Source organism: Rhododendron vialii, chromosome 5a, assembly GCF_030253575.1.
Source record: "Rhododendron vialii isolate Sample 1 chromosome 5a, ASM3025357v1".
Classification (NCBI taxonomy): Eukaryota; Viridiplantae; Streptophyta; class Magnoliopsida; order Ericales; family Ericaceae; genus Rhododendron; species Rhododendron vialii.
Genome location: NC_080561.1, coordinates 38,972,890 through 38,995,880, shown reverse-complemented (window position 1 = coordinate 38,995,880; position 22,991 = coordinate 38,972,890). Strand labels below are relative to the sequence as shown.

At 39.2% G+C, this 22,991-nt stretch overlaps 2 protein-coding genes across 2 annotated transcripts; one reads left to right on the top strand and one right to left on the bottom strand.

Moving 5' to 3' along the window:
• Window positions 1-9,095: 9,095 nt before the first annotated feature.
• Window positions 9,096-14,096, top strand: LOC131326920 (O-fucosyltransferase 19-like). Its single transcript, XM_058359832.1, has 8 exons — window positions 9,096-9,726; window positions 11,642-11,714; window positions 11,809-11,882; window positions 11,975-12,063; window positions 12,157-12,289; window positions 12,386-12,618; window positions 12,961-13,437; window positions 13,551-14,096. The coding sequence occupies exons 1-8, from the start codon at window positions 9,241-9,243 to the stop codon at window positions 13,804-13,806; spliced, it is 1,821 nt and encodes a 606-aa protein (XP_058215815.1). The 5' UTR covers window positions 9,096-9,240; the 3' UTR covers window positions 13,807-14,096.
• A 1,940-nt stretch (window positions 14,097-16,036) lies between these two features.
• LOC131325213 (fructokinase-like 1, chloroplastic) lies at window positions 16,037-19,098 on the bottom strand. Its single transcript, XM_058357342.1, has 2 exons — window positions 18,261-19,098; window positions 16,037-16,929 (listed from the first exon to the last, which is right to left on the bottom strand). The coding sequence occupies exons 1-2, from the start codon at window positions 19,044-19,046 to the stop codon at window positions 16,237-16,239; spliced, it is 1,479 nt and encodes a 492-aa protein (XP_058213325.1). The 5' UTR covers window positions 19,047-19,098; the 3' UTR covers window positions 16,037-16,236.
• Window positions 19,099-22,991: the final 3,893 nt, after the last annotated feature.

The following is a 22,991-nucleotide window of genomic DNA, read 5'->3' as shown; positions in this document are numbered from 1 at the left end:
GTGCCACGTACTTGACCCCATGCTCCAAGAGCACTCGCTTATTACTCCATATTTTGACCAACCAATATTTGTAACACACTCTATGATCAGTGGCAGATTCGGAATTTTATTTCAGAAGGAGCACCTTGTTATAGAATTTGAATTATCATCTCTCCCTAAACCGCGCGCCATAATGTGATATTGCTAGATTTGAGAATTCGAGTATATATATATACTTGTACAAAACTGTATAAACACTGGTGTTATAAATACTTAAGTACGTACCTAGCTATATATCTCAGAGTTTAAGAAAATTAATATTCAACTACACAAACAAAACCCCAATTAAAAGCCTTAATTTCAGAATAATCGTGTAAAAACACCTGACTTAGGAACACATTAATCAAATATACATCAAAAATTTCTTTTCTTTTTCACAAAATTTCATTAGGGGATGCATTGTTATAAATAAAGTGTTTATTTGCATACGGTCCTTCTATTGACAACTCAGTAATCTAAATAAAATAAAAAAATAATACACATTTTAATCTTTTCAATATGCTTTCACATTTTTATTACTTCAAAAAAAGGGAGTAAGCAATGATATAGTGCCAAATCCAAGAGAAGGTCAGATGTCTTGCGGCTCTTGCTTCCCTCTTCGAATATTATGTTGACAAGCAGGCATAGTACTTTACATGAGTTCAACTTTTATTTTTTTCTTTTTCTTACCCTTTTGTTAAAACAGACTTTTTTTTTCCCTCTCTCGTCCGTACCCGGGTACCCCGAGCCTCGCTATCATCCAGCATCACCACCCAAGTGGCGTGTCATTATCGCCGCAACAAACTCAAAACATCATCACGCCCCGAGTGGGGCAACATCATTTTACTGCCGCACCACCAAAGTGGCGTGTCATTATCGCCACTACAAACGCAAAACGTCGTCACACCACGAGTACTGGTGAAACATCACCTTACCGCTGCACCACCAAAGTGGTGTGTCGTCATCACCGCTGCGACAGACTCTATAACTCATCAACAGTACCACCTGACCGCCGAAACAAACTCTTAAACATTACCACCACCAAAGTGGTGTGCCATCACTGCCGCAACGAACTCTAAACATCATCTGTTGCACCAATCTAAAAATATAATCTTGACGCACATTCAAAAACCCAAAACAAATTAAGGGAATAAATTCCAGCAAATTAGTAAAAGAATACTTAGAGGGACGTTGAAGTAAAAACGAAATAAACTTAAGGAGCAGAGTATTATTAACTTAGTAGAAAGCTGACAAATTGAACTTTCAATTTGTCAGTGACGTAGGGATCTCTCTTAATTTGTTATGATATTTATTTATATGCCAATAGTTCATTGAATGGTAGTAAAAATAAAAAATAAAGAAAATAACATCATGCAAACGACAGTACAGTATATATATATAAGTTTCTAAAAAAAAAAAAAAAACATGAGGTGAGATCGATTTTGACATTTCTTGGCAATTTAGAAACTAGATTTTACACATTTTGAGTATTTTTGTTGACGGCTAATAGGAAGCAAATTTGACTTTAGCATTTTCTTTTTCTTTTTTAAAGGATTTGTTAAGAAAGTAAAAAATAAAAATTTGACTTTAGCATTTGTGATAAGCTCATCGACACTATAGATATTGTTATTGTTGTAAGTCCTGTTAATACCATGCGCGAACGATGCAAAATCTAGTTGGGAGGGTGAAAGTATGTGAGGTGACTGATTAGCCTCCCAAACGAATACGTCACATGTGCGTGATAGATGTATTACGTTTTCCAACGATATATTGGAATCATGTGATTAGTGATTTTCGATTTTGTTTGATCGTAGTGAGCTTGTAATTGGAACAATTTTTAGAAATACTTTTTTTTTTTTTGGGGCCAAACAGGTAACAATTAATCTTACTAATAACAACGTACCAATGAACGAAAAAACGTGGTTAATTAGTATCTAGGAAGTCAGAAGGAGGTTTCTTGTAGTGCAGAGCAATACACAATAACCAACCAGGAGGTCTAGCTTCTCAAGTCTTCACACCAGAACCTCGCAGTCCAAACCTTACAAATTAATCGGCAACCATATTACCCGATCTCCGAGCAAAACTGAGAACTGCAACTCTCAAACCTTTGCGCGCTCCGCTTAATGTCTTCCACAATCACCAAACGTTGCATTTCATTGTTCAGGACCCTAACCAGCTGCTGCAAGTCCCCTTCAACCGTGATCCTGCTTTTATATAAAGTTTCTTTAGGTGAAGCCCTTCAATGTGAAAAATTGGGATCTATGTGAACCCTTGGTGAGTACACAATTTAAGATTGCACAGAAGTTTACGAAATGCAGAATGCTTATAATTAATGTAATAATGTGGCTCCAAAACAAATCAACGGAGACGTGAGTTACAATTCGGTGTTTTCAGAGTACTGTCACGTGATGCTTTAGTGCTCTTCTCTAGTACAAATTGGTGTGAGAGTAGTAGATTCTTTTGAAAGGTACCTATCAATAGGTGGTAATTAAGACGGTCCAAGAACAACACGTGACGGTGCAAAGGTGTACTATATCCATGCAACGAACCATTCCATTTGATCTTCTATCTTGACGATCAATAGTTTAAATTGTGTCTCGGTTCTTGTAAATTCAAGTCATTCATTGCCGTGACGATGGAATCCAATAAGAACGGCTCAAATTGCACACTACATCCGTCCAAGTGAACCCCGCAGCAACCCCGGTTCGGGTGTATTGTGATCCGCCAGGGAGGGTGGTGGCTGGTCACTTATGAATCCAACTGTCAAATTATGGGGGAGGACGCCACAGTTATGAGTGAGACAAGTGACAACCAACTTTTCCCTGTAATTTGGTCTTGCAATGACTAAGATCGTGTACCGACGTATGTACGGCAGAGAGACGTGACCCATTTGGGTTAACGACACGTGGATCCACTCTACACGAATGGAATGCATGAATAGAACCTTCGCACCGGACTTTCGAGAATCGGAAAAGTGGTCAAAGATTAATAAGGGGGTGTTTGGGAGCTAACTTTTTGGCTTTTCATTTTTTATTTTTTGGCTTTTTGGCTTTTGAGATTATGATCAGAATGTATTTTGTATTTGGTGGAGTGTTTGGATGACATGTGCAAAATGTATTTTGCAATAGGAATAATGTTTGGAAGATATGGAATGAAAATGAATTATGAATTGATGTTTTACTATCTTGCCCCCGCAACTATTTCTACTGGTACGTGGCCCTCCCTTCTACCACATGGCCCTCCCTTCTACCAATGCCCCCACCTACCACCAGTACTCTTCTTCTCCTTTGCTTCTTTTCTTTTCTTCTTCTGGTCAACACAACACACACAGGGCTGAGAGAGAGAGAGAGAGAGAGAGAGAGAGCAGCGTGTGAGAGAGAGAGAGAGAGAGAGAGAGCAGCGTGTGAGAGAGAGAGAGAGAGAGAGAGAGAGAGAGAGAGGGGAGTCCGGCCACCACTACCTCCTCATCACCATCTTCAACCGACCACCATCACCTCCTCCATAACCACCGCCACCAAGCTCACCCCACCACCGGTTCCCACCACCAACCGAGATCCCCACCTGCACATAAAGTTCAAAACGAGAAATTATCCGAAAAGAGAGAGGGTAGCTTTGTCTTTTTGGCATAGCTTGATTCGAAAATTGGAAAATGAGAATTGAAAAAGCTCCTTTTTGCAGATTTTCCGTTTTGTTTTAGAAACAAGAAATTGCAAAATTCATTTTACCCAAAATTCATTTTTCCTCTTCCTGCCAAACATCCAAAATCCGAAAATGGGAATTGAAAAATGCAAAACTAGGCCTTCCAAACACCCCCTTCCCCACACGGATTGAATTTTCGTATTTTTATCAAATGGAAATCCCGTTTCTAAGATTTTTATTTTTTGTTTTACGAGACAGATCATTCTCTCACAATATGTCATTTTTATTAGTTTAAAAAAATAAGTACTCCCTCCGACTCTTATTTAGAGTCCAGTATTCTATTTTGGGTTGTCCCTTAATAAGTATCCATTTTGTAAAGTTAGTAGGTAAAAGCAGGGTCGGCTCTGAGATTTTAGAAGCCTAAGATGATCTTCGAAAGTGAGGCCCTTACTAATTGTAAACGAAAATCAAATAAAAAGTCAATCACACTGAATAATTTTGATTCGGATATAGTATTTGTTTGTAATGAGAAGTACCGGGGTAGTAGCATTTAAGGGGGCAAAAAGATGCATCCATACACCTAGCACACTGAATAATTTTGAAGGGACCTAGAGATTTTTGGCGATCCCGTGACCTTTTACTCCTCATTTTTGTTTGTTTTTTCCTGCATTTTGTGTTCCAGTTTTCTGGGCCATTGGGGCTTAAGTATAAAATGTCTTATTAGGTTTAAAGTTAGTCCCAAAAACAACACATATATACTAGGTTCTAAAAATAAGTGGGAGCCCTATTTTTTTGACATTTTTGGGGGCTTAAGGCCCACGCCTCTTGGGCCTTAGCCCAAAGCCGGCAGTGAGTAAAAGTTGGTGCATTGTCTATTTTGTCCCTAAAAGTATATTCTATTTTGAAAAGTTAGTGAGTAAAAGTGTAATGATGATGAATAAATAGGAAAAGCGAAGGAAAAAATTGATGTGAAATGTATAATGATGATATCTTTTTAATAAGTTGGAGTTACGAAGTATGACACTTAAAAGGGGACGAATGGAGTACTTATTTTTCTTAGTAGAAGGGAGAGTTGGTCCCAATTTTGTAATCTGATTTTTTTTTTATATATATTCTATTGTTTGTCTTTAAAGAATTTTTTGGTAATATTTTTTATTTTGGAAATGTTTCTCATCAAGACGAATAAATAGGCCGCAGAAATTCTGATGCAAAATTAATAAAAGTTCAGAAGAAACGAAAAAATAAGATAAAAAAAATTTAATCAAGAAATTATGCTCGGCTAAATGAGGACCCCCTGTAGTGAGAATCGTTCTGGTCCCCTTTTAATTAGCTCATTTGCGGGCTTTCTATTGCAACAATTATCCCAATTACTCATGTTTATGAATTCATCAACACCATTAACGCATGTATAGCTGAATATATACATGTATTCCAATTTGACCTACACACCCTAGCCCAGTTATTTAGGAAACACTAGAAAAATAGTCGAAGGTCTTGTTTGTTTAGCATATTTACTTTGTTCTTCAATCATTATTCTATTTTTTCAATTATTAATTTCATTTCTCTCTTTATCTCTCTCTACTCATTACCCATCTCTTCAATCATTACCCTATTTCTCTCTCCACCTGCTACCAAAACTAAAATACCCAAATATGCTAAACGAACAAGGCGTAATAATTTCTTTCAACTATCGAGTTGGACTCAATAAAAGTTCACAAAAAACCAGCAAGATTAATTAATTGCAACGTGGTTTGCGGAGACGATGTATATCTCCGTGGAAGCTGAAGCGTATAGAGTACAGGTGTCTAGTTACGTAGAAACTAATTAATTGAGTTTAATTATAATTGAACTGATTTCAACGTATACATGTAGCAGGTCTCGTTCGGCTAAGAGAAATAAGTTATTTATTTTTTTTGAATTAGAGATGATGTATCGTGAGAGAACGACATGTTGATGGGACAGATGTAATGATGATGTTTCTTTAATAAGTTGAAATTACAAAATTGAACACTCAAAAAGGGACGGAGGGAGTAATTGAGTTATAAAATACTGGATAAATATTGCATAATAGTAATAATAAAGTGGTGGTTAATATCCAACCATGTGTTGCCTTGACAAAATTGGGAAAAAAAAAATGATTTCAACGATCGAAGTGGACGAAATAATTTCCAAAAATTAAAATCTACCTAATAAAACACAAAGGTGTAGGGATTATATAAACACAAGTTGAAAGGAGGACTGAAATTCATTTGATCTAAGGGCTGATGTGTGCTCTCCAACTCTTTTAAAAAAAACACTCACACTCTTACAAATATATTATAAAAATATCATCGGTTTTTTTTTACCCAAATCAAATTTGTCAGAAACATATATAAAAAAAAACAAAAAAAAACCCTGCTTTTATTGGCGTTTGACTCTCTCTCTCTCTCTCTCTCTCTCTCTCTCTCGAATCTCCAACGAAATCTTTCAAATCTAGGCCAACACTCTCTCTCTTGATCGACACTGCTCTTTCAAATCTCCGGCAAAATCTTTCAAATTTGGGCCAACAAAGCTGCGTGGAATTGTCCTTGCCAGGCGAAATCTTTCAAAACTGTCAAGTATCATGGACTATGGGAGCTGGGCTAAGAAAGCTTCGTGAAAGCAAATGTATTTGGAAGTTTTTGGAGTTTATTGGGATTTTTTTTTTATTTTTGGTCTCGGTTTTTTTGAAGTTTTGGTGTCAGCAAAGGGGGTCTAATAAAGAAACCATATCCATTAGGAAGAAAGCCTACGAGCTGCGTGGACGGTGAGTAAAGAAAACTCCCTAAAAGCAAAGGTATTTGGAAATTTTTGGAGTTTACTGGGTTTGGGAGTGTGGGATTTTTTTGGATTTTTTGTCTCTGTTTCTTTTTTTGAAGTTTTGGTGTCTAAAAGCAAAGGCAATGCTCTATTGAGATCATCGTTGGCAGTTTTTGGTATTAGAAATGTTCTTTGTAGCTAGCTTAAAATTTTAGTTTGGAGAGTGCCGTAAGCATGAGTAATTCTCTTTCGTACTACTAAGAAGAGGATCACATATTACATACTAATGAATCAATTTAGAGTTTAAGTCACTAGCTAGCAAGTGCCGTAGGCACGAACAATTTCAGCCGGGATGTATAGTGCCGTAGGCATGGATAAGCACTAGTAAATAATAAGATAGTTGCAACGAGGGACACGGAGAGACAATCTCCGGCGGAAGCTGAAGTGCAGGGAGCGGTGTCTAGTTACTTAGGAACTAATTAATCGAGTTTAATTCGAATCTAAACGCAATTATTATGTTACTTAGCATCTTCCGGATCTAAAACCGATACATTTTAAGTATGCTTTGGGATCTAAGCGGCTCTAAATTCTATTGTTCAGAGTTCTTGGTTTCGGTAAACATTTTGTCACTAATAAAACACAGTACTTAATTTACTCCTAAGTTAAATTACTATAACCCAGTCTTTTATTCGATCCAAGAGTGTGGTCCAGATTGCCACTTGCCACATAATCCTCACCTTAATTCCAAACACTTAATTACAAGTCAAATGAGAGAGAGAGAGAGAGAGAGTATAGATTTACGTATATGTACACGTCGCTTCTAATATAGTATAATGGTCGCCGGTGATTAATTTTTTCATAACTCCGGTGTCCGGATCAATCTACACGTTGAATGATCAATTTCTCCGACCACTTGCGAGGGTCCTAGTTAAATTCAAAACTCTATTTGTACCAGAGACGGGATGCATGCATGGGCATAAGGGAGCCATATTAGTATTAGTTGTTTTTTTTGTTTGTTAAGAATGCTTAAACATTGTATTTTGTATTGGGCGTTATTTAGATATTTAAATGTTTTACAAATGTGTTTATTTTTGGTCCCAAAATCCAATTTCTCTCTCTGCACACAGTCTCAATAAACTATTAGATTCGGGAACCGTAAAATTTAAACCAAACAAACTATTAGATTCGGGAACTATAAAATTTCAAAATCTTGTTGTTCATAGTTCGGCGTCCGAGTTTATAAAATCTTGGTTCCGTCCCAGATTTGTAGTGGCCCTAAAGGGTTAGTTGGTATAGTTTATAGACAGAATGCACATATCGGAGTAATTTTTCTCTTATAAATGATACTCATCCCGGCAAACAAAGGTGGCAAATAAAAGGGGATTTATTTATGAAAATAGACAAGCTTATTTATTTTGTAGTTTCAATTTGTTTTCAGATTTTAAAATTTTTGTCTGGTACAACTAAGTGAGATCTATCAAACAAGATTTATACCCTCTATAATAGTAATACAGTTAAAATAAGAATACATATAATTTTATTGATTTTGTCGAATAATCTTTTTTTCCCAAACGAGACGGAAGCCCTAGAAAAGAATTTGGCTGCTATAGTTATTTGGTTTGTCCTTGTAAATTGAACTCTATATATGAAAGCTCAAATTCTAAGAAATTAAGGAATTCATTGATGAAGAGTAGTCGAATTAATCCTACAAAATTAATAACCCCCCAATTTAAACCTTCGAAAACCCTAAATATCAGTTTAATTTAATTTCTTTAGAGCTAATTAGATGGGTTTCCCCAATAACAAGAATAAGTAGCTCCTTAATTTTTGCCCCAGAAAACCCTACAAATCAGCTTAATTCAATTTCTTTAATTTAGCTAATTAGATAGATTACCCTCAATTAAAGTCAACGTGAATTTCTTTAACGTAGCTAATCAACTAGATTAGCCCCAATTAGTACGTAACCTCTAAATTTTAGCCTTTTTGCCAATGGATAGGAGAGATCATATACATCTTGTATGAATTACAAAGTACTGACCCGAGACACTACATCAATTGCGAGAGTTTATGAGATAATCAAACCCTATGTCTCTAACAATATAAGAAATAAATCCATCATAGAGAGAAACAGAGAAAACCCGACAAATGTCCTCTAAGAGAAGAACACCCACATGTAAATGAAAAGATTCGATCTCTTGACCTCTTAAACATGAGATGCAAGAGTCTTAGTTAATTGAGCTAGTTAGTCGGATTAAAAAAACCTCTTAACTAGCCCAGTTGGTTAAATTTTAGTAGCCTTAGAAAACCCAAAAATCATCTTAATTAGATTTCTTGAATTTAGCTAATTGAAAATAACAGAAAGTCTACACATATAACTTTAAAACATAGCTCCTAATATTATTATGTTCGGAATCGTTCGATGCATGTGGACCCACGTGTATCGAATAGTTCCGGATATATTTGTGTGCAAATTTGTGTTTTAAAGTTGTGTTCGCTTATCATTGCTCTTAGTCAAATTACCCCCAATTAAAGTCGATGCAGATGTCTTTAATTTAGCTAATTACTTTGATAAATTACCCCCAATTAAAGTCCATCCCAGACTCCCAGTCCACCATGTGGCCTGTGACTCTCTCTCTCTCCTCTCCCTCTCTCTCTCTCTCAATATATATATCTCAATTTGTTTTGCATACAGAGAGAGGGAGAGAGAAATATAAAATAAAAAAAAGGCGCGACGCACCACCACCACCACCTTAAAACGAAGGCCACGGTTCTTAATTCCCTCTCCCTCTCTCTCTCTCTCAGCCAATGTCAACCGTTGGCACCACTACGACCGCCTCCTGCACCGGCAGCCCACGACACCTCGGCCCCACCACCCACCGTCGCCGCGTGCCAGACTTCGCCGACGCCGAACGGGGTTCAGATTGTTCGTCCCTGAACGACCTCGAATACGACCATTACTTCTTGTTGCTGCCGAAGAAGGGCACGAAGATGGGCGACTCGGTGATCCGCGAGTGCACGGTGGCGCAGTGCCTGGTCACGGGGAGGAGGCTGGGCCGTCCGATTTTCGCGGCGCTGATGCTGGTGGTGGTGCTTTCCGCGATGTTTAAGGTTTTTTTAATGGTGGGTTGTGATAGGGTGGAGAGGAGAGAGAATTGGGGGAGGAGAGAGAATAGTGGAATGCTGATCCTCCAGACGTTTAGGGACGAGTTGGATATGGCCCAGAGGGTTGTCAACGAAATCGAGGCAATATCTGGTTCTGTTATGCCCAAGCGGGTATTGGAAAATAACCCAGTAAGTATTTTTCTCCCTTCCTCCCGAGAGAAAGTCTACATACACAACTCTCAACCACAACTCCGGATAAAATCGGGTACAAAGCCGATGCAGATGAATCCATGTGCATCGAACCGCCCCGGACCTAGTTGTGTCTACAGTCATGGTCGAGAGTTATGTATGTAGCATTCCTCCTGATCTCTTTCATCTATACCTCTTCTTCTTTTTGGTTACTTAATTTCATTAGCACGCATAGAAAATGGATTCTCCATTCCGAAGCCAAGAGCCTATTTTGCCTATTTGTTTGTTTGATTTCTGAGAAATCTTGGGAAAAAAAGGGAAAATTTTGAACTTTTTAGGACGCCAATTAGGGGAGAGTTTAGTATCAAGATTGATTGAGTTTGAATTTGTAATGACCAAACAGGGTATTAGAGAAGTACCCAGTAAGCATTTTCTCCTCACTTGTCCTTATGTTCAATAATAACCAGATACCCGGGCCGGTTTGCTTTTGGTTTGCTAGAAAAAGAGGGAAAAAAGGGTTATGTATTAAAACTGTTCTTGTTGCTAAAGATTAATTCTTTACACCAATTGGGGAAACTATGAACTTTTCTCCGTCAACGACGAAATTAGTACGCAAATTAAGCTTGATTTTTTTTTTTTTGATCCTAATTAAGCTTGATTGAGTTTGAGTTTTTAACACCCACACGTGTATTGGACACAGCAAGTATTTTCTTCCCAGCTGTCTTTTTGCATTTGGCTTGCTGGAAAACAGAGGAAACCTTTGAACTTTCTATATGGTAAAGACAACTTTTTTTTGGAAACTTTGGAGTATTGATTTTGATTGGGATCCTTCGGGGACATCCGATAAAACTGGAACGATATTAAGCTTTATTGACTTGGAATTTTGTGGCGACGAACCTTTTTTCTTTTTACGTTCCTGGGTGTTTTCTCAGTAACCAAACAGGGGATCAGGAGTTTCGAGGGTGCCCTGAATATTCTTGTGGAGAAATTTCTTTTTTACTGGAAAATGTTATCAAATTTCTGTTTATGGGTTGAAGAGTTTGGTTTCACATCTGGTCTGTTTTTGACCCACTTTTAATGGCGGCAAAAACGTGTGCTTTTGACCAACAAATTAATTAACTTCTGGGATTTTGTTTTCTAATCACTTCTCATTTTTTGCCTTTTGGGATTTCTATAGTTTTATGTTACTTTCGTGTCAAGATAATTTTTACGCAACTCAGGAAAGTCCGGTTAACTTACTTGCACGCTGACTAACCTCTCAAAGATTAATTTCATCGTCCATTAATTGAGCCTGTTTATAGCCGGAGCAAGATCCAAAAAAACTCGACACTAAAAAAAGGAGCAAATCACAAGTTCTCAGCCTCAACTACTAGAACAAGATCTAGGAGTTTTTTAAACAAGATGTTGGTGGAATAAAAAACATTTTTTTTTTCTTTTACCCCCAGTTTTTGTTTTTTAGCTTGAAGCTGCCCAGAAAAACCAAACGTAGCATTATTTTAGTAACTTCCCCCTAACTTCTTCCATTTTCCAATTATATTTCTCAAAGCTGTTTAATGCTACAAAAGTCAAACTTGTTTAATTTAGAATTTTCATCAATACGAGCAATTCTTCGAGAAATTTTTGGTGTCGGGTGAGTCTATCCTACGTTGTATACATTCGGCACATCTAGCCGTCCAATACATTTTTGAACGGTTCAGATTAAAATCATCTCTCTTTTCTCATCCAAACACTTTCTCTCTCCATACCCGAGCCGTTCAAAAACACAATGGACGACTCGGATATGCCAAGCGGGCACCGTGTGGTACCCACCGGACACTGAAAAAATTTCCGCGATTCTTCTCCACTCAACTTGGCCTTTTTTTTTTCTGTTCAAACAAGAAAAAGCTTAGCCTTTTCATCCTGCTTTTGTTTACAGACACCGGAAATCTGGACGAAACCAAACAGCGATAGCTATTATCAGTGCGTTTCTCGGCCGAAGAATCGAATAAGTATGCTCCGTTCATCCATTACCTTCTTTGTCAACGGAAATTCTTGTTAAAATCGATCACCCGTTTGATTTACGCGTTCGATGTTTTCTTTTAGGGACGCCGGGTTCTGCAACCAATGGCTATATTTTAGTCCACGCCAACGGTGGATTGAATCAAATGAGAACCGGGGTAATCTTCGATATCAGCTCAAATGAAATATTTCGATCGCGTTTGTAATTTTTAAGCTTTAGCTGAACCTCTTTGTTGATGCATATTGGTAGATATGTGATATGGTTGCTGTTGCAAAGATCATGAATGCCACATTGGTTCTTCCTTCTCTTGATCATGACTCTTTCTGGACAGACACAAGGTACTTATACTTTCCCCCTCCTTTCGTTTAGCCGAAATTCGCCCTTTTATTGATCAACATGTTGGTTCAATAACTTCCAATTCTCCTATGCAGTGATTTTAAGGATATTTTCGATTGGAAGCACTTCATTGAAGTTCTAAGAGAAGATATCGAAGTAGTCGAGTCTTTGCCGCCTAGCCACGCTGCAATCAAGCCCTTTCCTAAGGCCCCAATTTCGTGGTCGAAGGTGCAGCAGTCATCTCCACTCTCTCATCAATCAGTTTCGTCTTCTTTCGACAGAACAGTTTTCTTATATGGTTTTTTTTTTCTTTTTCATGTGCAGGCTAGTTACTATAGAGAAGATATGGTTAGGTTGTTGGAACAGCACAAGGTGATCAAGTTCACTCACTCCGATTCACGACTGACTAATAACAACCTCGCGCCTTCCATACAGAGGCTCAGGTGCCGGGCCAATTACGATGCTCTTCGGTACACACCAGAGATTGAGGAGCTCGGGCACAAGTTGGTTGATAGACTCAGGAATGATAGTGAGCCATATGTTGCCCTCCACTTAAGGTACCTATGAAGAGTTGATTTGGTTTGTGTGACTCAGTGAGAAATGAAAAGAAAGAGCTCTCTGGTTTATAAATTAGATGAGAAATGGTAGAAAATGGAGAGAGTGACTGAAAGAGAACTATGTTATTTTGCCAGACATGCCTCTCACTAAATATGGTGAGATTGGGTGATAAAATGAGTCTTGTTAGATGTTTAGTCTCCATAGTACTAGTTAGGCATAACACTCATTTATTTTCTTTTCTCATCGAGAAGAGAAACTTCAATTCTTGAACCTTTTCCTCCCCTAGTTTTCGGAGTGTTACAAATTAACGGAGATACTCAGTAGATCGATCTTGTTTGCAGATATGAGAAAGATATGCTTGCATTCACGGGTTGCAGTAACAATCTCACCGCCTCAGAGGACGAGGAGCTTCGTACTATGAGGTACAGCGTAAAGCATTGGAAGGAAAAGGAGATAGACAGCAAAGAACGACGAATCCAAGGAGGATGCCCTATGTCCCCAAGGGAGGCAGCCTTACTCCTCAAGGCCATGGGGTATCCGTCGTCTACAACAATATACATAGTCGCAGGGGAAATTTACGGTAGTAATAGCATGGATGCGTTCCGTTCGGAGTACCCAAATGTTTTCTCCCATTCCACACTTGCAACTGAAGAAGAGCTTGAGCCGTTTAAGCAGTACCAGAATCGGCTTGCTGCCTTGGATTACATCGTAGCAGTAGAAAGTGATGTTTTTCTTTATACATACGATGGGAACATGGCTAAGGCGGTTCAAGGGCATCGGAGGTTTGAAGGATTCCGAAAGACTATAAAACCTGACAGGTATATTCTCACCTGCATTCCAAACTAATTGCCTCTTAGGCCTTGTTTTCCTAGCAGTACTTTATCAAGTTCTGAGCTAATTCACAACATGTGTTTTTTTTTTCCCATTTCAGACAACTTTTCGTTGGATTGATTGATCAGCTGGATGAGGGTACTGTGTCTTGGGAAGAATTCTCCTCAGAGGTTAAGAAGTTGCACTCGGACAGGCTTGGAGCACCGTATCCTAGATTGCCAGGGGAATCGCCAAAGCAAGAGGAGAATTTTTACGCCAACCCTTTTCCGGGTTGTGTCTGCAATAAACCTCAGTACAAGATCAGCGACCCTAGACCGAGACGGAGATCAAGTCTAAAATCTTCTTCAAAAAGATAGTGAAATTTCCTACTTTTCGTCCCCGGTCAAGTGTGGATGAAGTGCATTGCTTCAAGTGCTTGTAAAACATGGGAACAGGTTTTTCACCATTCAAGGAGATGATGGCAACCAATCAGGGCGGGCCCAACGATGGCGTCTCAGGATTGATGTGATTTTTTCGGATGCAAGTTTCAATTTTGATGTAGATATGGGAAAGGGTAAAGAAGGTTATAGATGATTGATATCGCAAACAGAACAGATACATGGCACAGTGACATTCTCCCTGTTATGTGGAGTTAGTTTTTTTTCTTTATTGTTTCTTGATAATTGATTTTCACAGTCCCTTTTTTTTTTTATATCCACACTCCATTTTTTGTCTCTTAGTGAAAAATATACGTATCTTTCAACACTAGAAAAAGAAAAAAAGGGAGATGTGGATATAAAAAAAGGGAGTGTGAAAATCACTCCCCTTTTTCTTTCTTGGAAACTTAGTACGCTACATAATCGGTATTTTGAAACTTCTACTCCTTTCATTTCAAAGCTTTTCTACAAGCAAACAGAACTTTAGATGCTTCTGCTACATTTTCTTGCTAGGAAAAGTATTTCAAAACATCATCGTTACGTATACATACTATTAGGATGACACAGAAATTTCACAGAATTGAATCCAAGAAAGAAGAAGAAAAAGAGCGGGTGTTAGAGGTCATGGTGGAGCGATGGTAAGTTCTGTCTGCTCCCCCAGATGTTTACAGTACCGTCGTTTGAGTAGCAAGAACTAGTCTCTCTATGATGGAGACGAATTCAGAAAGTCGTTTGAGTAGCAAGAACTAGTCTTTCTATGATGGAGACGAATTCAGAAAGTCGTTTGAGTAGCAAGAACTAGTCTCTCTATGATGGAGACGAATTCAGAAAATGATTCGGCCTTATCACGAAGATGATATTTAGCGAAATTAGGCGTAAGGACTTTTCTTTCGGCCTGGCACTAGAAGATTAAAAGATCCAGCATGATGCGACAGGCATTAAGTTTTCTGGTAGAGAATTTAAAGCTAACATGCAAATAACAAACTGATAAGCCTAAGTGCCTAACATGAATAAACGTCGAGGGTGGAGTTTGTGAACCATTATGAATATTTCAAGATGGGAATTCATGAAAATGGCAAAACTTTTAGTATTACATGCCTTGGAATTAGTTGCCCCATGTATCCTAAACCTAGCTAAGCTGCTTGACTAGAATTTTCTTTTCCAATTTCTTGAAGTTTCTAGTAGATTTGACAGTAATAGGAAAAGGCAATAAGATGGTTTGGAATGTTTTACCATCCGGTGGTAAATAAGGACAGCTTTGTGAAATTCTAATCCAATTGAGAAATTTTTCAGTGCCGGGTGGGTACCACGTCACCCGGCTGACTTGGTGCCCGAGTGGGCACATCTGAGCCGGCCAAAGGTGTATTGGACAGCCCAGATTGAAATACTCTCTCTCCTCTCACACCTACACTCTCTCTCCTCTTTCTCTCTCATTTTTCTCTCTCCAAATCCGAACAGTCCAAAACCGAAATGGACGGCCCGGATGCACCGAGCGGGCATCACGTGGTACTCACTCGGCACTGAAAAATAAAACAAAAAAATGGGTGGACACAACCGTTTTCTGAAAAGAGATGCAGCTAGGTTGAAAAGAAAATTCTCAAACCCCTATCTGGGCTTTAGGCATGATCGGAAGAAATTCTCATTGGCAGAAAAGTGACAAAAATGCCTTTGAACCAAAATGGCACAAGGGAGATGAATATTTCAAATGTGTAATTCTAAAGAGAATAAATATTGTCAAAGCTGCATAGGGTTCCAGTTCCTCATCATCTGAAAGATGGCAAATACAACACATATATATAGATTCAAAATAGTCCAACAGTTGGAATATTGAGAAGCCTGATACAAACTAATGGGTAAAAACCCAGCTTGCAAGCAGAGATTGCCCAAGAGCATGCATACACAAGACCAAACCATACTTAGTCGATGTGGAACATTAGGATCGCAACAACTGCTATAGGCAAGGTTCATGACAAGGACCTCTGTAAACACCAGTTAAAATCTAACTGCTGAATTGCCAGCCACAGATACCAGACACGCCTGAGGTTCAACCTATGTCAAGAACTGAAAACAATCTGCTTACTTTGTCTTCTTAAACTGATTCAATTACATTGTTGACATGGGTTGAAATGATCAATAGGCAACGAAACTGAGTTCAGTTGAAGTACTCGAATGACACAAACTGCCATGGCATATTTCGATAGTTAGCAAAATGAAATGGGAAACAAAAATGTGTAATTTGGTCTGAAGTATTTCTCCATCATTTACACCTTCTCTCTTCGTTACATACATACATCTTAAATCACTGCTACAGACAGAAGACACATCAAAATGGAGATTACAGTGTGGACTGATTTTAATGAAACTACCCTTCTACCACATTGATGGCGCATAAACTTGTTCTTTCAGATTTTGGGCAGCACTCGCCGTCGGTAACCCTCTCACAGAACCAATAGTCCACTGCGCTATAATCCCTGCAGCAATTGCAAAGCGAAGCTGCCTCACCAATACATCTTGATTTTCAAACATCTCGGGTTGTGTTGTCAGCTTCCTAATGATAGCAGCAACAACAGCATCACCAGATCCCGTCCTATCAGCAGTCATAGGAGTTATAAGCACATCCTCCGTTCCAACCACCACACCATCAAAAGAAGGTGTATAGTAATGAATCCGAAGCGTTCCATCTGTCACAAATAGGAACTTCAACTTATCGTGCCACAGTGGGGAGATTTCCTCACGGGTGTAGTGGTAATAATCTCTCCTGTCCATACTTCGCTCATGATTCTCAGCATAGTATTGATGCTTGTAATCTCTCCTCCATGAGTAGTACCCGTCATCCAGAAGGAATTCTAGTTCATACTTGGTCATCTCAAGTATGTCTGCTTGCTCCCAAGCCCTCTTGATCAATTCCCTAGTTACGTCACGTGATTTCCACAAGGGCATGGGCAGATTCAAATCGAAAAATATAAGGCCACCAAACTTTTTAGACAATGAGATTGCTTTGAGAACAGCTGAATGCATAGGAGGAGACATTAGGGCTTCCGAATTGAAATGCAACATACTTGCCTGGAAGAGATTAGACGAAGAAAACTACACATTCAGTTGACAAAACTCATGTATCTCTTAACTTTCAGTCATGGTCAAACACTGTCCACATCAATCATACCAAATTAATGAGAAAATCATATGCCAATTGTGTCTACTTCAACTTCAAGGATAGTGTTATAGATCCTTAACTACGTTACATGGACTTGGGTACAACCGTACAAGCATCATGCGCCAGTTGGGTGGGCGTCTAAATGTTGGACCTGCTTGAAGTTAATCTAAGGAGATTGGGATGTGTTCAAAATTTAGGATTGGACACGGGGATACACCCTCAACATTAGTTTAATACAGAGTAATATTTTGCAGTATAAATTCTTTATAAATGTACGAAAAGCATATGGTACTGAGGATAAATATGAAACTTTTATTTCCCATCCACGTCAAAGCTTACAAATGTTTCTACCTTCTTTTTCTTCAATATCACAAAATTAGACCATTCGAAATGTTCTATCTTCTTTCGTTAAATGCCCCAAAAATTAGGACAAAGTAGAAACTGGGTATGTGCCTCAGACATATCCCACACCCTTACCATAGGTCCAGGGTTTGCCCCAGTACTTTGTATACACCTAAAACTTACAAGAGCCCTTGTAACATAGACCCTTATCAAAGGTCGAGTATTGACCCGGTACTTTGCATACATTTACAAGAGCACACGTAACATAGGCCCTAGGATTGAAGAGCGTAAAGGCCACAGGTTAAGTTTTGCAGCGCTACATATATGTTTCTCTAACAACAGTAGATGAAGATTTAAAATGACAAATCATTTCATCCCATCAGAAACATTCCTCAAAACAGTGGCTATTGAACTACTGCAGTCGTCCAGTCTGCAGCAGAATCGACACCAAACACGCCAAGCATTATTCTAATACGATGGGACGTCAGTTAAGTGATCATTGGCTAGCACTTACAAGGCACAGGACAGAGCATGTTTGCAACTACTACTCGAAGGACCTCTAGTTATAATTACCACATTCTAAGTTCCAAAACCAAAAAAATGAAACAACACAATCTACACTACAACTCAAAATCACCAGCCCCAATGGTTAGTCCAGTTGGTTGGTGGGTTTGCTCCCGACAAAATTGACCAAGTTTGATTCTTGGAGGCAGGCTGCAAGAAAATAATTTCTTGTGAATTTCCTAGACCTGGCAAGAATGGCCTGCCTTTGACTGCATTGAAGAGGAGATTTGTTGGGGTGCAAGTAAGCTAGCCTAACACCCTGACCTGACCGTCAAACCAAAATGGAAAGCTAAAAAATCACCATTGGACATTTACAAGAAACCAACTGTATTACCTCTTTTAGCACATCAAGGTTCAGATCAGAACTGACAAACGAATCTTCAGCCGATTCCCTAACCGTCTCAACCTTAACCTTCCCTTCCTCCTCATCAAACTTAACCCTCATATATGAACGCCCAGTTCTCCCACTCTCATCAACCTTCATCCCCCTGGTCCCAACTCTCTCCTTTACAATCAACTCAACCATCTCCTCGCCAAGACCATCCCTCCCCACCTTCCCTACGAACTCCGTCCGCCCGCCCAGCCTGACGTGGGCTATCGCCACGTTTGATGCGGGCCCGCTTGGGGCCCGGGCGAACTCCGGCGGCTTCCACTGCAGCATCTTCCACTGGGAGTACATGTCCGGGTGCATTTGCACCTCGGCCACCCGGACCGTGGGCACGAACTCCTTCCGTGCGCCGCCGAGGCAGCAAATCAGTTCTGGGTCTTTCGTGATTACTGTTTCTTCCTGGGTTTCCAATGGTTCGTTTGGTTCAGTCGTTCCCTTCTGGGTTTTGGGTTTTCGGGTTTTGGGTTTCGGAGTTGTTGAAGAAGTGGAGGGGGTTCTCTTGCGGCGAGTGGGTTTTGTGGGGGTGGTCTGGTCGGCATTAACGGAGGCTCTGGGGGGTTTGGGGGTTCGGAATTTGTGAGGTTTTGGTGGGGGAATTGAGCTGGTTGTTGAGATTCTGAAGGGGGTGTGAGGGAGGAGAGAGAAAGGATGAGAGAGATGAAGGTGGAGATGGGGATGGGGATGGAGGAGGAGGGGTGATTGAAGTAGTTGAAGTGGTGGTGCCATTGCCATGTGCTAGGGTTTATCCATTGCTGCTTTTCTTTCAGTTTCTCCACCAGCTATCCTCAGTTCTGAAAGGAACTGATTTTTGAGAGTTGAGTTTTTGTTCACCAGGGTGAACATTACCGGTATGGATCTCATTATAAAGTGATGTCATGCTTATAAAAAAGTGTATTGCATGGTAAGCATGACATCACTTTGTGGAGGTATCCATACTATTTCAATCAATAAGAGGAACCCTCTTTACAAGGAGGATGAACAAAATTGCACTTGATTTTTGACCCTGTTATCCGGTTTGAATTAGGAGCCAAACAAATCGGGTTTAGTCACAATTGGTTTGCCAAATGAGCCGGGTCCAGCCAGAACCTTTGTCGAGATTATCGAGAACATTGTTCATGTCAAAAATCATGTTAATCTTAAGGGCACATAATCATGTTAATCTGTGATTTTGGCCATGTGCAAATGCTGCCGCCCAAAATGCAAAAACAACAACAAAATCGTCCATCCAAATCAGACCCCCACTCAAAACGCTCTCCTTTCTCTCTCTAAAAACCAGTTCTTAGGGCTTCGGCTGGGGGAGGGACACCCCCCCCCAACAACTCACCTCCTCCCTCATCCTCCGTCCTGTGTCGCCTCCTCAGTGGTGAATTTGTGCAGTGCAACCGGAGAAAGGATCACGGCTAGTGGCTGATCCCGTTTGAATTAGGAGCCAAACAAATCGGGTTTAGTCACAATTGGTTTGCCAAACGAGCTGGGTCCAGCTAGAACCTTTGTCGAGATTATCGAGAACATTGTTCATGTCAAAAATCATGTTAATCTTAAGGGCACATAATCTTGTTAATCTGTGGTTTTGGCCATGTGCAAATGCCGTCGCCCAAAATGCAAAAACAACAACAAAATCGGCCATCCAAATCAGACCCCCACTCAAAACGCTCTCCTTTCTCTCTCTAAAAACCAGTTCTTAGGGCTTCGGCTGGGGGAGGGGCGGCCCCCCCACCCAACTCACCTCCTTCGTCCTGTGTCGCCTCTCCAATGGTGAATTTGTGTAGTGCAACCGGCGAAAGGGTCACAGCCAGTGGCTGTTCTGGCCCGTTTTCGATTTGGTTTCCTTAAAGTCCTCTTTGATCTGGAAGGTAGCGGCCATCGGTGGTGCTTGGGGATAATCAAGCTGTGGGTGAGTTTAGAGTTTTTGTTTTAGTTTTGTCTCCGGCTGGTTTCCCCAATTCGGCTCTGTTTCCAGTCTGAGTTTTCCCCAGATCTGGAGGGTGTGGTAGTGGGCGAATAAGCCTAGGTTAGTTTTCTTGTTTTCTGTTCGGGTTTTCTCTGTTTCCAGAGTATGGTTGTTCATCTTCACTAGTGAGATGGGTTGCGCCGGCGCGGTGCGGTCTCTGGCGGTGGAGCGGTCGACGGCGGTTCTGGTTTTGGAGGAGATTTCATTCGTACTTAAGGCTATAGTTTGAGCTGGGTGTCCCTTTAAGCTCTACTACTAAAATCGGAGACGGGTTCATTGCCCTACATTTATGTATGGTTTGCCTTCGGCAGAATGTGCTTAGAAGCCTTTTAGTAGATGTGCTTCGTGTCCAGGTTTTAGTAGTTTTGGTTTTTTCATGTATTCTCTGATGAAATCGTCGTAGCTTTTGGGCTTTTACCTTCGAGTTTTTGAAATGAATTGACTGATCAAAAAAATGCACCCCCTATGGTTTAAAAGTGAGCACATAACCATTTGTGGTTTTGAAAATGTGCAGATAGACACTCTGCCGTCATGTTTTCCATTCATATTAACGAAAGTGTATCTCACACGTCTCTAGAATCTAATTTGAGCCATTCATAATGTTTTAAATAAAAAATAGAGCATCTCTGTAAAAAAAAATCATCTCGATCAGACATTAATAACTCAGTAATCTAATTCTTGGTAAATTCAAATTTGAAATTTTAATTTCATAATAAATTCGATTTGACCATGAGATTTTCATTTTTTGATCGACTTGAATTTTGACATAGATGTAGTACTCATCAAACTCTATAATATCCAGAGTTCGGATCCAATTTTTGGTATATGGGATGGATTGGTTAGATTTAGGGAAAAAAAAGAATAAAGGGAGAGGATGAGGGCATACTGGTCTTTTAATGTTATGTCTGTTAATATAGATGGAAAACATGACGACAGGAGGTGTATCTGCACATTTTTTAAACCATAGGAGGCTATGTGCACACTTTTGAATCATAAGAGATGTATATACACATGACCCAAACCACAAGGGGTCAAAGTCAACTTTGCCCGAATTTTAAAGCGATTGATATGCTTTGGAGATACGTTTTTGCTGAAAAAACAAATATTAACACTGAATGAAAATCTATTCTTTTAACATAAATGTTTTGGGGGTATATCAATCAAAATCCGATTGAACATGTCTTTTAACGCGGTTGATGTTCACGACTAACTAAAAGAGTGAATATTGGAATGATACCGAAAATAACCCACGATAGGTCAAGCAGGACCTTGTGGATCTTATACTATATGCTACAAGAATGTGGTTATTTAAAATAGAAGGAAACTCTCTTCTTGACTAGATCTCTCTCCTACATGAAATTTCCTCAAAATTTCAAATTTTTATCCATTATTCTACATTCTTTACGAAATATAAAATATGTATAGTTTATTTTGTCTGAAAAGGAAACTAAGTTCAATCAATAATATAACAAATATATACTTTTATTTTGCATAAAACTATATATTTTTCTCTCTTTATTTTTTAATTGTTGTGAAAATTTTCTAAATTATTGGCGAGAGAATGGAGTAAATTTCAAGAGCCACACATGCTGACCCACTAACGCACAAGCAACACGATAAGATTCTCAATCACTTGTATATTTTTTCCGTTCCCATTCATCGAGCGGACAAAACGCTAGTAGCAGCAACAACAGCATATTAAATTGTGGAAAGAGATGAGTTGTTGAGACAGATATCGATCAAGAGAAGGTTCATCCACATGGCTTGCCTTTTTGTAGTGTCTAGAGGACTGTCCATAACTAGCCGCTTCAAAAAAACACAGCTAACTTTAGAGAAGCAAATGCAGGGAGCGGATCACATTATGGCCAAATTGGAGACATGTAAACGTCCTGGAAAACCCATTTAGGTGGCAATTTTGCATCATGAAATTGTTAATTACATCGTGAAATTGGTCACAAGAGATGATCCTTGCGTGCGGAATATGCGAGTCCATCCCGCATAAAATCTCGATGGTTTAAATAACCCATTTTGATGAAATGCAGGTTGATGTATATGTTCCTGATCCAGCTTAATTCATAAGGGCATCCACACCGCTATCGCTATTCCTCGTTCAAAGTTATAATTAAGAGCAAAAGGGGCAAAACTCTACTGCATCAGTCTCGTTTCCCCAATCGCTATTGTGCAATTTGATTAATTTTGCTACAGTTGCTCGTGAGAATAAAAGAGCCACTGTTCATCAAACTATCTACTATTTTACTATTTAATTTGTACCCACAAATGAGTCTTTTATTATTCTATAATCTTTTCTGATAATATGATGTTCGAATCAGCTTGCGCCCACCTTAACTAATTTTCGAGCTCAGAAGGTACAAAAATTTTATTTTTCTGACCATTCTATCATAAATTGTCATAATTAATTTTTATCTCTAAGACTCTCATAATTAAGTATTTGCTTTAATTTGGAATCCTGTAGAGCAAAAACTTGATTATGAAAGTTTTAGAGGCAAAAATTAATTATGACTCTTTAAGATAAAATGATCAAAAAAATAAGATCTTCATACTAGTTCAAACAGATTAAAAATTAGACCACCTAATTTTTTAACCTTATTTTTTATATAAACAATAATTCCTCCGTAGCCGAGGAATTCCGTCGCCACTGGCGAACACGATCCATCTTGGGAATTCCGTTTGTTTGTTTGGGTGAGTTTGAATATTTTAATTGAGAA

What these genes read in the sequence shown, in the direction of transcription:
- LOC131326920 (XM_058359832.1), top strand. Translation starts at nt 9,241, where the DNA reads ATGTCAACCGTTGGCACCACTACGACCGCCTCCTGCACCGGCAGCCCA. An exon ending in TCGGCCGAAGAATCGAATAA is followed by an intron (nt 11,715 to 11,808) that starts GTATGCTCCGTT and finishes GTTTTCTTTTAG; the next exon opens with GGACGCCGGGTTCTGCAACC. An exon ending in TCTTTCTGGACAGACACAAG is followed by an intron (nt 12,064 to 12,156) that starts GTACTTATACTT and finishes TCTCCTATGCAG; the next exon opens with TGATTTTAAGGATATTTTCG.
- LOC131325213 (XM_058357342.1), bottom strand. Translation starts at nt 19,046, where the DNA reads ATGGCAATGGCACCACCACTTCAACTACTTCAATCACCCCTCCTCCTC. An exon ending in ACCTTGATGTGCTAAAAGAG is followed by an intron (nt 16,930 to 18,260) that starts GTAATACAGTTG and finishes AATCTCTTCCAG; the next exon opens with GCAAGTATGTTGCATTTCAA.